Source organism: Pelophylax lessonae (assembly GCF_965119305.1).
Source record: "Pelophylax lessonae genome assembly, chromosome: 11".
NCBI lineage: Eukaryota > Metazoa > Chordata > Amphibia > Anura > Ranidae > Pelophylax > Pelophylax lessonae.
The window spans coordinates 203532882-203547214 of record NC_138778.1 but is presented as its reverse complement, the minus strand read 5'-3'; the positions used below and the strand labels follow the sequence as shown (position 1 = coordinate 203547214).

At 45.9% G+C, this 14333-nt stretch overlaps 1 protein-coding gene across 3 annotated transcripts in view; it reads left to right on the top strand.

Annotated features, from left to right (window-relative positions):
• Window positions 1-6996, top strand: part of YTHDF1 (YTH N6-methyladenosine RNA binding protein F1) — a 70334-nt gene extending 63338 nt beyond the window's left edge. For 2 of the 3 annotated variants that reach the window (XM_082272580.1, XM_082272579.1), the window contains one exon: window positions 6331-6996. Coding sequence is in view for 1 of the 3 variants with exons in the window: in XM_082272579.1 (XP_082128705.1) it covers window positions 6331-6357 (27 nt within the window). In the remaining 2 variants the exon portion in view is untranslated. The remainder of the gene's footprint in view (window positions 1-6330) is intronic. The other variant, XM_082272578.1, reaches the window with a different exon arrangement.
• Window positions 6997-14333: the final 7337 nt, after the last annotated feature.

The following is a 14333-nucleotide window of genomic DNA, read 5'->3' as shown; positions in this document are numbered from 1 at the left end:
TCAAAAGGGGGCTTCTACTAAATACTGAGCAGATACTGGACCGGACTGGGTCGGCAGCAGACCATATACACCATAAAAGGCAAAAATGGATAGGAGGTCTCAACCTCAAGGATGTTGTTGAAGTTATTGAGATCGGTATGTCCAACGTCCTGCAGCGTCAGGTAGTCGTGGTTAAGATACTCAAGTGCTTTAGCAAGCTAAATGTTATCCAGTTAGGGTTTACATATATTCAAGGTCAAGGCACCTGCAGTGTCGCCACTTATTGTGGTTGGAAAGTAGGTTTACAGCTGCTTCTGACTTCTAACCTACCTTCCCTGATTCCAAAAATGGGCTTAAATTGAACCTGTCCTTTTCTGTGCTGGACAAAATTCCAGGTTCTCTTTCATGCTACCTTCCCAGCCTCGCATAACGTTCCTTAGCTCTCCCTGTTCGTTCCCCAGGGCGTTCCCCAAAATTATTAACGCAACACTTTTGTTTTTGCCACCATTTTTTCCTGAGCTGAACTCAAACATCTAAGACTTTTTCTATGTACACAAAAGGCCTATTTCTCCCAAATATTCACAAATCTGTCTAAATCTGTGTTAGTGAGCACTTCTCCTTTGCCGAGATAATCCATCCACCTCACAGGTGTGGCATATCAGATGTTGATTAGACAGCATGATTATTGCACAGGTGTGCCTTAGGCTGGACACAATAAAAGGCCACTCTAAAATGTGTAGTTTTATCACACAGCACAATGCCACAGATATCGCAAGTTTCGAGGGAGCGTGCAATTGGCATGCTGACCGCAGGAATGTCCACCAGAGCTGTTGCCCGTGAATTGAATGTTCATTTCTCTACCATAAGCTGTCTCCAAAGGCGTTGAATTTGGCAGTACATCCAACTGGCCTCACAACCGCAGACCACGTGTAACCACACCAGCCCTGGACCTCCACATCCAGCATCTTCACCTCCAAGATCGTCTGAGACCAGCCACCCGGACAGCTGCTGCAACAATCGGTTTGCATAACCAAAGAATTTCTGCACAAAGTGTCAGAAACCATTTCAGGGAAGCTCATCTGCATGCTCGTCGCCCTCATCGGGGTCTTGACCTGACTGCAGTTCATCGTCTTAACCGACTTAAGTGGGCAAATGCTCACATTTAATGGCATTTGGCACTTTGGAGAGGTGTTCTCTTCACGGATGAATCCCGGTTTTCACTGTACAGGGCAGATGGCAGACAAGCGTGTATGGCATTGTGTGAGTGAACGGTTTGGTGGTGGGGTTATGGACAACGAACACAGGTGCATTTTATTGATGGCATTTTGAATGCACAGAGATACCATCACAAGATCCTGAGGCCCATTATTGTGCCATTCATCCACGACCATCAGCTCATGTTGCAGCATGATAATGCACGGCCCCATGTTGCAAGGATCTGTTCTTGCATGGTCAGCATACTCACCGGTCATGTCACCCATTGAGCATGTTTGGGATGCTCTGGATCGGCGTATACGACAATGTGTTCCAGGTCCTGCCAATATCCAGCAACTTCGAACAGCCATTAAAGAGGATTGGACCAATATTCCACAGGCCACAATCAACAACTTGATCAACTCTATGCAAAGGAGATGTGTTGCACTGCGTGAGGCAGATGATGGTCACACCAGATACCGACTGATTTTCAGACCTCCCCCCCCCCCCCCGGACCCCCAATACAGTAAAACTGCACATTTTTGGATGGCCTTTTATTGTGGCCAGCCTAAGGCACACCTGTGCAATATTCATGCTATTTAATCAGCATCTTCATATGCTACACCTGTGAGGTGGATGGATTATCTTGGCAAAGGAGAAGTGCTCACGAACGCAGATTTAGATTTGTGAACAATATTTGGGAGAAATAGGCTTTTTGTGTGCTTAGAAAAAGTCTTAGATCTTTGAGTTCAGCTCATGAAAAATGGGGGCAAAAACAAAAAAGTGTTGCGTTTTTTTATAATTTTGTTCAGTGTAAGAGTACACAGGAACAGGGTCTTCCCACCCACTCCCATGAGACCAAGCACCGTAGCTTGCACACTAGGGTAAACTGAGTCACATGCTCTTATACCCAGGAGTTCTGAATATTTTCTGGCAGTTTCTGCTGGGAAGGGGGGGAAGCTTCTCTTACCACCAACGTAACTCATATACAGTATCTCATAAAAGTGAGTACACCCCTCACATTTTTGTAAATATTTTATTATATCTTTTCATGTGACAACGCTGAAGAAATGACACGTTGCTACAATGTAAAGCAGTGAGTGTACAGCTTGACAGTGTAAATTTGCTGTCCCCTCAAAATAACTCAACGCTCGGCCATTTAATGTCTAAACCGCAGGCAACAAAAGTGAGTACACCCCTAAGTTTAAATGTCCAATATGGGCCCAAAGTGTCAAAATTTTGTGTTGCCACCATTATTTTCCGCCACTGCCTTAACCCTCCTGGGCATGGAGTTCACCAGAACTTCACAGGTTGCCACTGGAGTCCTCTTCCACTCCTCCATGACGACATCACGGAGCTGGTGGATGTTAGAGACCTTACGCTCCTCCACCTTCCATTTGAAGATGCCCCACAGATACTCAATAGGGTTTAGGTCTGGAGACATCCTTGACCAGTCCAACACCTTTACCCTCAGCTTCTTTAGCAAGGCAGTGGTCGTCTTGGAGGTGTGTTTGGGGTCGTTATCATGTTGGAATACTGCCCTGCGGCCCAGTCTCTGAAGGGAGGGGATCATGCTCTGCTTCAGTATGTTACAATACATGTTGGCATTCATGGTTCCCTCAATGAACTGTAGTTCCCCAGTGCCGGCAGCACTCATGTAGCCCCAGACCATGACACTCCCACCATCATGCTTGACTGTAGGCAAGACACACTTGTCTTTGTACTCCTCACCTGGTTGCCGCCACACGCTTGACACCATCTGAACCAAATACGTTTATCTTGGTCTCCTAAGACCACAGGACATGGTTCCAGTAATCCATGTTCTTAGTCTGCTTGTATTCAGCAAACTGTTTTTGGGCTTCTTGTGCATCATTTTTAGAAGAAGCTTCCTTCTGGGACGACAGTCATGCAGACCAGTTTGATGCAGTGTGCGGCGTACAGACTGAGCACTGACAGGCTGACCCCCCCACTCCTTCAACCTCTAAAGCAAAGTTGTCAGCACTCATAAGTCTATTTTCCAAAGACAACCTCTGGATATGACACTGAGCATGTGCACTCCACTCCCTTGGTCAACTATGACGAGGCCTGTTCTGAGTGGAACCTGTCCTGTTAAACTGCTGTATGGTCCTGGCCACCGTGCTGCAGCTCAGTTTCAGGGTCTTGGCAATCTTCTTATAGCCTAGGCCATGTTTATGTAGAGCAACATTTATTTTTTTCAGATCCTCAGAGAGTTCTTTGCCTTGAGGTGTCATGTTGAACTTCCTGTGACCAGTATGAGAGAGTGAGAGCGATAACACCAAATTTAAAACACCTGCTCCTCATTCACACCCAAGACCTTGTAACATTAATATGTCACATGACACCGGGGAGGGAAAATGGCTAATTGCGCCCAAAATGTGTACTCACTTTTGTTGCCAGCGGTTTAGACATTAATAGCTGTGTGTTGAGTTATTTTGAGGGGACATCAAATTTGCACTGTTATACAAGCTGTACACTCACTACTTTACATTGTAGCAAAGTGTCATTTCTTCAGTGTTGTCACATGAAACGATATAAAAAAATATTTATAAAAATGTGGGGTGTACTCTTTTGTGAGATACTGTATGTATGGCAGCAAAGAGGGTGGGTTTAATGCCCAAACTTTGCACATTTGCGTCCACGAGCGGCAGACGTTTCTGTTCTAAGAACACACTCACTGCATGCACAGTGACTGAGCTGTCTAAGGTCCCATTCATACCTCAGCGTTTTGTAGCTTGAAGCTTGAAGTTCCAAAACGCTGGAGGAGAAAAAAAAAAAAATTATCCTCTATGGCGATGGTTCACATCTCCACTCCAAGTCGCCTGAAGCTCAAAAACGTTCATGAGCTTTTTTAGTAGCTTGAATTGGGCAGATTTGTGCATTTTTTTTTTGTTCCATAGAAGTGCATGGAAAAGCTTGTTTGAACGTTTTTTAATGTGTTTTTAAGCATGTTTCTGCCCAGTGCCGGTTCACACATAATGTGCTGTGAGACCTCTAATGTGATTCGCACCGCACTGCTATGCAAATCACATGTGATGTCTGTACAATGCGAATTCAGCTGTCAGGGTCCGGACTGGCGGCAGATGACTGCACTGGAGGTGGATCCTCTGTGTCAGTGAGGGATTGGCGTGGATCGTACTAGAGGACCGGTTCTAAGTTACTACCGGTTTTCACCAGAGCCCGCCGCAAGGCGGGATGGACTTGCTGCGGCGGTAGCAACCAGGTCGTATCCTCCGGTAACGGCTCAACCTCACAGACAGCTGATTCAGGCGTGGTACAGAAGGACAAGGCAAAGACAGGGTCAGACGAAGCAGAAGGTCAAGGCAGGCGGCAACGGTTCGTAGTCAGGGGCAACGGCAGAAGGTCTGATACACAGGCAGGGAAATACACCAAACGCTTTCTCAAGGCACAAAAGGCAACAAGATCCGGCAAGGACAGGAAGGGGAAGTGGGTTTTTATGTGTTTTGGGCTGATTGGGTCAGGCACCAATTAGTGGTGCACTGGCCCTTTAAATTTCAGAACAGCGGCGCGCGCGCGCCCTAGAGAGCGGGGCCGCGCGCGCCGGGAGGAAGCCAGGGCGGGAGCCGAACGGGGGGTGAGTGGAGTCCGCGGGTGGGAACGTCCCGCCGCGCGGACCGACTGTGTGTGAGGTGCGGGGGAGCGGTGCTCACGGTCGGGGAAGGGGACCGTACGATTTTCGGCTAGTGTGTACACAAATGTACTGTGGGAGACTAGATATAGTGACTGCAGGCTTTTGGGTTTAGTAACACTTTAACCCTTATCCCCTTACAAAAAAAAGTAAAAATAATATAAGAAATAAATTAAAAGCCAATAAAAACGCTAAAAAAATAGCAAAAAATTATTAAACAGATTGTATTTTTCTCTGTTTGCCTAATAACCGTGCCCAGGGCGCGCGTTCTCAACACAGTGCTCTTTGCACTAATGCACACAAATATGTGGCCACTTGGCGCCAAGCCCGCTTTTTTTGAGTCCGGCCGGCACCATGGAGTTAAATGCTTTAAAAACGCTATACACAAACGCTCAAAAACCATGCATAAAAATGCTCAAAAAGTCAACCCTCAGGTGTGAATGCAGCCTAAGACGGCTCACAGTCTTTAGTGATGATTGGGAGTAGGCGGGACCATCTCCTTTCTCTCCTCTCCCGCTCATGTGACCGCTCAAGCAGATGCCCCTTGAGTGTAATAGCACAGTTTTAAAGCCCCGTACACACGATAAGAAATTCGGAAGGGAAATTTCGTCCGACGACCGATCTGCCGATTTTCGGATTGTTAGTATGGTGCTTTCGACAGCCGACTCCGACTTTTCGGCTGACAAAATCCTGATGTGCAGGCATTCAAATTTTTGTCCTCCGTCAACACACGTCCGATTTTCGTCTCATTAGTACAGATTTCGACGGGGAAAAATCTTATGAGCAAGCCTGGGCATGCTCCGAGAAGAAAGAACACAAAGTAAGCAAACCAGCACATGACATCACTTCTGAAGTAGAATTCTGTCGTGCGGGAAAATTCGTGTGCAGTCTAGAGCACATTCCAACCAACAGACACCACTCTGGACAAAAGGGGGACGACCGGTCGGCGGAAATTCGTAGCGTGTGTACGAGGTTTAAGGATGCTGGGCAAGAAAGGTTAATCCGGGGTTTACACAAATGTGATGCGGGAACCAGCGCGATTCTAGTGCGGGTTCCCACGTCGCATCTCCCCCCGCAGGTAGTTCACACTGCCCTCTGCAAACCGCTGCGGGTGTCAATACACAATTAATGACACCCCGGATCGGTTTGTAGATCGCAGTATGAACTGTGCATTCGGACAGGAATTGGATCCCATTGGTTGTGGTTTTGTGCAAATCCAATGCATGTTTGCTGAATTGCCATTTGCACAGATATTGCATGTGATCTGCACATCAGTTGCGGTGCGAATCACATGCGATGTCTGACATCGCATATGCGTGAACCCAGGGAATATTGATTCTCCGCGGAGGCAAAAAGGTTTACTTTCATTTAAGTGTTGGGTCCACTTTAAAATAAAAACAGGTTTGCAATGAACACCGTTCCTCTGTTTTTTCGTACATTTATTTGTCAGCGATAAACCAAATCTTACTTTGTTTTTAATCTCTCCGCAGGATCGCCAGACTCGAAGCAAACCATAAGGACACGGCTTCACCTTTCTGAATAGAACTGATCTTAAAAGACAAAAACAAAAAAAAAAGTAACTTTCAGAGGTGATTTAAACAAAAAAAAAAAAAAAAAAACTGAAATAGACATTTTGTGGTGCAGCCTGTAGGCCTGGGACTGAAATGACGCTTTTCAGTATCTGTGTATCTTCTAACGCAGGCTACAACATAACCTCCACTCCTAAAATAATTTCATTTTTTTTTCGGTTTATCTTCTTTTGTTTTGGCCAGTCCACCTGTCTTTTTCTTGTATCATTATACACCTGTAGATTATAAGTGTACTATTACTCTTCTTCCCCCAACCCCCTCCCAACCCAAATATCTGCTACTTGTCCTGAGGAATAAAAAGAAATAGTTTGTCAAACTGACCCAAAATTGAAGGGCAGAATCCAAATAATCCTTGACAAGAGAAAATTGTCCTTGCAGCCACTGTAGGGGTGGGTCTTGGCTCCGCCCCCCTCCCCACCTCACTATATAACTAGTGTGACAACCTGTGAAATGTAATGAATAAGCCGTTTGTGCTGTGTTCCTGGGCACCTCCAGAATTTAATAACGTCATTTAAACCATATCTGCTTCCGATTTGTCTGTTTCTGTTGCCGGTTTTATTTTGCAGTTTAAAGGTACCCCCCCCTCCCCTGCTTTTCACCAGTTGTAAAGGTAACCCCCTTACCCACACCTAATTTTTTTATTTGTACATTCTTGGGATACAAGGCAGAATACATCACACGGATTGGTGAATGCAAATTGTCTTTATGTAACCATGTATTAGCCACAAAGGATATAACAGCAGTTGTGCAGCAATGCTTTTGGCTTGGTTAATCCTGGCAGAGGGGAATATTTGTTACTCTGGAAGTGAATAAAAAAAATAATTAAATTTTCGACAACAGTGCATGGAATTAATGGATTAGGGGAGGAATTCTGAGCACAGTAGTTATACAGGTCAGTTGAAGGGGCTTGACTTTTTATAAGGTTAGTTCACCTTTATACTAAAGTTTACAGCTGCTGTCAAGGGGCCCAATCAGATTTCAATGCATTGTATTCAAAGTGTGCCTCTTTTAGATTACAAACCTGTAGACCAAGCACAGCTTTCGCAGAGCCAGTAAGTTATCATTCTGAGCGGTCCATGCTGTCCTACGCATTGGCTAAGATCGGTGGTCTAATGAGCATGCCCCCATCATCACAGGAACGAGCATTCTTCTTCCACAAATATGCTCATGCGCAGTGTGCGCTCCCTTGTCCACAAATCTGCACATACACAGTGCGCTCTTCCCCCAAGTACGTCTCTCAGCTTCCTCTGCTCCTAGCGCTGCTGTGACAGGAAGGGAGTACAGATTTGTGGACAAGGGAGTGTGCACTGTGCATGTGCAGATTTGTGGACAAGGGGGCACACACTGCATGTGCAGATTTGTGGACAAGGGAATGTGCACTGTGCATGTGCAGTCTTGTGGACAAGGGAGCGTGCACTGTGCATGTGCAGATTTGTGGACAAAGGAGTGTGCTCTGTGCATGTGTCGATTTGTGGACAAGGGAGCGTGCACTGTGCATGTGCAGATTTGTGGACAAGGGAGTGTGCACTGTGCATATGCAGATTTGTGGACAAGGGAGCGTGCACTGTGCATGTGCAGATTTGTGGACAAAGGAGCGTGCACTGTGCATGTGCAGATTTGTGGACAAGGGAGTGTGCACTGTGCATGTGCAGATTTGTGGACAAGGGGGCATTCACTGTGCATGTGCAGATTTGTGGACAAAGGAGCGTGCACTGTGCATGTGCAGATTTGTGGACAAGGGAGTGTGCATGTGCAGATATGTGGACAAGGGAGCGTGCACTGTGCATGTTTGTGGTCAAGGGAGCGTGCACTGTGCATGTGCAGATTTGTGGACAAGGGAGCATGTATTGTGCCTGTGCGGATTCGTGGGCATGGGAGTTTGCTCAGTGCATACGTGGATTTTTGGAAAAGGGAGTGTGCAATGTACCTATGCGGATTTGTGGACAAGAGAGCGTGCACTGTGCATTTGTGGACAGGGGAGTGTGCACTGTGCATTTGTGGACAGGGGAGCGTGCACTGTGCATTTGTGGACAGGGGAGTGTGAACTGTGCATGTGCGGATTTGTGGACAAGGGGAGTGTGAACTGTGCATGTGCAGGTTGGTAGACAAGGGAACATGCACTGTGCATGTGCAGGTTGATGGACAAGGGAACATGCACTGTGCATGAGTAGGTTGGTTGACAAGGGAAAAAGCACTGTGCATGTGCGGATTTGTGGACAAGGGGACATGCACTGTGCATGTGCAGATTGATGGACAAGGGAACATGCACTGTGCATGAGTAGGTTGGTAGACAAGGGAACATGCACTGTGCATGTGCAGGTTGGTAGACAAGGGAACATGCACTGTGCATGTGCAGGTTGGTAGACAAGGGAGCATGCACTGTGCATGTGCAGGTTGGTAGACAAGGGAACATGCACTGTGCATGTGCAGGTTGGTAGACAAGGGAACATGCACTGTGCATGTGCAGGTTGGTAGACAAGGGAACATGCACTGTGCATGTGCAGGTTGGTAGACAAGGGAGCATGCACTGTGCATGTGCAGGTTGGTAGACAAGGGAACATGCACTGTGCATGTGCAGGTTGATGGACAAGGGAGCATGCACTGTGCATGTGCATGTTTGTGTACAAGGGAGCATGCACTGTGCCTGTTTGTGGACAAGGGAGCGTGCACCGTGCCTGTCCAGATTTGTGGACAATAGACAGCTCTTGTTTTCTCTGATGATGAGGGCGCGCTTAACTGTCCATCCTACTTATATGCAGTAGCGCACAGATCGCTCAAAATGCTACGTTTATGGACAACCTTTGCGTAAACCGTGTTTGACCTTCAGGTATCCAATTTAAAAGCATCTTTATTTATCTACAATGCGCAATGATTTGAAAACTACTGGGGGCCCTTTGGCTGCAATGTAAATTTTTCTTATAAACTCCTTTTAAGAATGTATTTTCATCAAGCTAGATATGTGACATTTGTGCATTTTCCACCCAAAAAAAAAAAAGACCTCTTGTGATCTTGCTATCAGAAGGTTCTCTGGGCAAAACCGTCCACTCACAAGCGATATTTCAGCCTAAAAGGAGTCTGGTAAACCAAGTCAACTGCAGACTCTGTATAACTCCTACAGGCTTTGGGTTTTATTCCCACCTACCCCAGAATTTTGGATGTTCCCTGTGATTCCGGGAGTGTGCTCAGCGGGTCCCTCTCATAGTGCTGATACATTATTATTCTAATACAAAAATCCCTCTGGGTCCCCAAACTGGTGCAGCTCTCTGACCTCTGCCAAAAGCCTGAAATATCTGTTTTGGGTGAACTAACCTTTTAAAAAGATGGGTAATAATGAGGTGCAGATACCTGTAGCAACCAGCAAGACATTATCCAGTTGCTAAGGGTTACTGCAAATTTATTAAAGACCACATTTTTTATTTTATTTTTTTACTTTAAAATAGTCTGTCTTTAAAACCCACCAGAAAGCATAATTCCGAAGAAATGGCTAAATGCACAGCAGTAAATCTGTTAAGCCACTTGAGTGATTCGCACTTCTAGGATAATCAAACTGCGACTTCCTTGGTCACCCTCTTTGCTCATTGAATACCAGCAATGATGCTGGTACTTTGTGCAGTGAGCAAGGTAATGGAGAGGAAACTCCTAACCTGGAAAATAGAGTGATGCTGCCTTATTGTGGCAGAGCTGTTCAAATCACAACACTGGATGAACAGAACTGCATATGTTTTTGGCAGATAAAGCAGTAAGTGTTTATGGATTTCTGCCATGTATTTCCAATCTCCACATTCATAAATGTGCAACTTGTTTGTTACCAGTGATGTCACACACTGGGCCTCATGATCAAATTGTCTGAAATAAGAACTTTGTGTGCTGTGCCTCAGCCAAGACTTTTTACAGCAAAATTTCTAGTTTTAATCTGATTGGAGTGTCCAGGGCAACAACGCGGTTCTTTTATCAGACTGGTTCATCAGCTGCAGCCTGTGTCCCGCCATTGGTCCATGACAGTTGCTTTGACAATGTAGATTCCTTAAATTGTGCTGGTTCCAGGAACATTTTGATTCCTGGAAGCTCTGTGACATACGATGGGCTTGGCTGTGCATTGAAGACCTTGCTTTAAAAAAAAAAAAAAAAAGTAGTTGACCAACATTCAAATACCGCTTTTTAATTCTTTATCATGTGGTGTATCTTAGCAGCTTGTTCTTCTGGGTCAGGGGTCTCCAAACCTTTCAAACAAAGGGCCAGTTCGCTGTCCTTCAGATTTTAGGGGAGGGGGACCGAATTGTGGCCAGTGGGGGTGGAAAATGTCCCTGGTCGGCATTAGTGAAAATAAAGATGGCCTCAGGCTTGGTGGTCAGTAGGAGAAGGAGGAGTAGTGCTATATCATTGGCTTGATGAGGATTAGTACCCCATCATTGGTATCGGTGGAAGAAACCATGCCCCATTGTTGATATCAGTTGGAGGAATGGTGCCCCATCATTGCTGTCTGTGAGAGGAATAGTGCCCCATCATTGGTGTCTGTGAGAAGAATAGTGCCCCATCATTGGTATCAGTGGAGGGGAATAGTGCCCGTCATTGGTGTCTGTGAGAGGATTAGTGCCCCATCATTGTAGTCTGTGAGAGGAATAGTGCCCCATCATTGGTGTCAGTGGCAGGAATGGTGCCCCATCGTTGGTGTCTGTGGCAGGAATGGTGCCCCATCGTTGTTGTCTATGGCAGGAATGGTGCCCCATCTTTGTCTATGGCAGGAATGGTGCCCCATAGTTGTCTGTGGCAGAAAAGGTGCCCCATTGTTGTTGTCTGCGGCAGCAATGGTGCCCCATCGTTGGTGTCTGTGGCAAGAATGGTGCCCGTCATTGTTGTCTATGGCAGGAATGGCGCCCCATCGTTGTTGTCTATGGCAGGAATGGAGCCTCATCGATGTTGTCTATGGCAGGAATAGGGCCCCATCGTTGTTGTCTGTGGCAGAAATGGGGCCCCATCGTTGGTACCTATGGCAGGATTGGTGCCCCATCGTTGGTGTCTGTGGCAGGAATGGTGCCCCATCGTTGTTGGCTGTGGCAGGAATGGTGCCCCATCGTTGGTACCTGTGACAGGAATGGTGCCCCATTGTTAGTATCAGTGGAAGTAATTGTGCCCCAAAGGTCGATTAAAGGCAAGCAGAGTGCCGCAGTTTGGAGACCACTGTTCTAGATGAGTACAGTTTTGATCAGATTAAAACCATTCTTATTAAAGTATTCTGCACATGACTTCTCCATATTCCGACTAGACTAGCCTGAAGCCTTTTGGAAGGTTTAGAGGTCCTATCTGGAGTAGTTAGAGAAGATGAGGACTTTCCTCTGCAATGCAAGAGAGGACCAAGAGCCGAATGATGATACCCTCATTTTAGGGAATTTCTTTTTAAGAGAGTAAACTGGCTTGCCCCCTTTATAGTCTGATCCACCAAGTCCTAGCTTAAAGGAAAAGTTTACTTTCTAACTAAAACCCAGGCCATCCTCCCCTAGGCCCCTAACTTGATCTGACCCCCTTCTCCCTAGCAGTGGTGACCTTCACCAGAGTTTACATCCTCAAGCCTGAAATCTTTTCTGACATTGGCCATGTCTGCATTGTTACTCCCTGTAGACTTGAATGGGGTCATACTTCTAGAATCTTTAGCAGCCATTCTCAACGAGGGTTCTGTGGAACCCCATGGTTTCTCCAGAGGTTCCTAGGGGTTCCTTGGGCTATGGCTAATTGACCTTCCATCTGATAGCGGCTACATAGTTTCAGGTCTGTCGCCACTTGGCATGACACTAATGATCTTTTTAGCTCACTGTAAGTGTGGAATTCTGATCACCACTGTTGTGGGGTCATTCTTCTCACTGACCACCAATGTAAGAGGCATTTCCCAAAGACTCCCGATGGGCTAATTTTAGCAGGGGTTCCCTGAGACCTAAAAACTATTTCAAGGCTTACTTTGGGGTAAAAGGTTTAAGAAAGGCTGATCTATAGTCGACTTAAGCCTATGTTTAATTACTGTGGAGGTCTGGACAGTGCTGGAGGCCACTGCTGCTGCTAGGGAGAGGTCGGCCCCTAAGTGGGGAGGATTCTAGCAATGTCAAGAAGGAAGATATGTAAGCTGCACACCAGATGGCAGACCCGTATGGATGTAGATGGACCAGTCAGATGGGGGTGTGGCCTGGTCGTAGCCCAGGCTGAGGCTGCCATTTACCTCTCCATAGGGGTCTGCCATCTGATGTGTGGCTTATGGATCTTCCTTCTTGACATTGCTGCAACTTGGAGCCTGGATGAGCTCCCTTTCCGGCCAACACTCATAGTGGTTTAGCCTGGACTTTATCTCTTTGGTAGGTGTTTGGTAACGCTGGATCAATGTGGGTAGAGTTTCATTCAAGTGCATCAAATATAGAATGCATTTTCTTTACCCGAGCTTAGTTTATGGTAGAGGTGAAATACCTGATTCTGGGCCTGGGCTGCTGCCTTTTTGATCATAGTGGTTAAGCCTGGACTTTACCTCTTTGGTAGGTGTTTGGTAACATTGGATCAGTGTGGGTAGAGTTTCATTCAAGTGCATCAAATATAGAATGCATTTTCTTTACCCGAGCTTAGTTAATGGTAGAGGTGAAATACCTGATTCTGGGCCTGGGCTACTGCCTTTTTGATCACCATAATTCAGTTGCTCAACGGATAAGCACCTTCTAAATTTGTAGTTAGGAGCTCCAAGTACTTGGGGGGAAAGGACTCCCTTCAGTGCTTGAACAATGATTTGTAATGTGGTTAAAATTTAACAGCATATGAAGCCTGAATTAAGGGTTAGTGTTGTCTACCATGTACACATCCAACTTGATCTATTATCTTAGATCCTGCCTTTAATCCTCTGCATATAGTAATCCCAGAAGCAACTTTGAAGAGGGGAGCTCCTAAAATGTAAGGAAAGAAACTTGTGTTAAGGAGAACCATAGAAACTGGCCTAGATTTAGTTTGGATTTTATCCATATCCAAATAAGCCTTCATCCTTCTGTTCTAGAAGCCTGCTTCCCTACAGTCCAAAATAGGAGACCTGACAGTTAATATAATCTTAAATGCTCAGCCTTATTCAAATATTAACACAGCTATGTCAACAGTCCTGCTACAATTGATCAATAGTGATGCGAGGGCTAAATTACTTGCTTTTGTTGGAGAAAATGCTGCTCCAGATTGTCTACTATGCTCTTCACGTGACCAAGAGTAGCTTTTGCAAGGCAAAATACCTATTTCGATGTAAGGAATCATAGTTGCATATAGTTAGGTTGAAAAAGGACACCAGTCCATCTAGTTCAACCAATAAGAAAAAAAAACAAAAAAGAAAAACCCAACCATACAATCACATATACATCATTTCCTACCTACTTTTTGTAGCTCTTGCAGTCAGGTTGAACGTATTCTGCTTAAATGTAGATGAAGGTCTGGAGCTTAGTATGTACTGGAGGAATGGTGCCCCATCATTGGTGTCTGTGAGAAGAATAGTGCCCCATCATTGGTGTCTGTGAGAAGAATAGTGCCCCATCATTGGTGTCAGTGGGAGGAATAGTGCCCCATCATTGGTGTCAGTGGGGGAGAATAGTGCCCCTTCATTGGTGTCTGTGAGAAGAATAGTGCCCCATCATTGGTGTCTGTGAGAAGAATAGTGCCCCATCATTGGTGTCTGGGAGAAGAATAGTGCCCCATCATTGGTGTCTGGGAGAAGAATAGTGCCCCATCATTGGTGTCTGGGAGAAGAATAGTGCCCCATCATTGGTGTCTGTGAGAAGAATAGTGCCCCATCATTGGTGTCTGTGAGAAGAATAGTGCCCCATCATTGGTGTCTGGGAGAAGAATAGTGCCCCATCATTGGTGTCTGGGAGAAGAATAGTGCCCCATCATTGGTGTCAGTG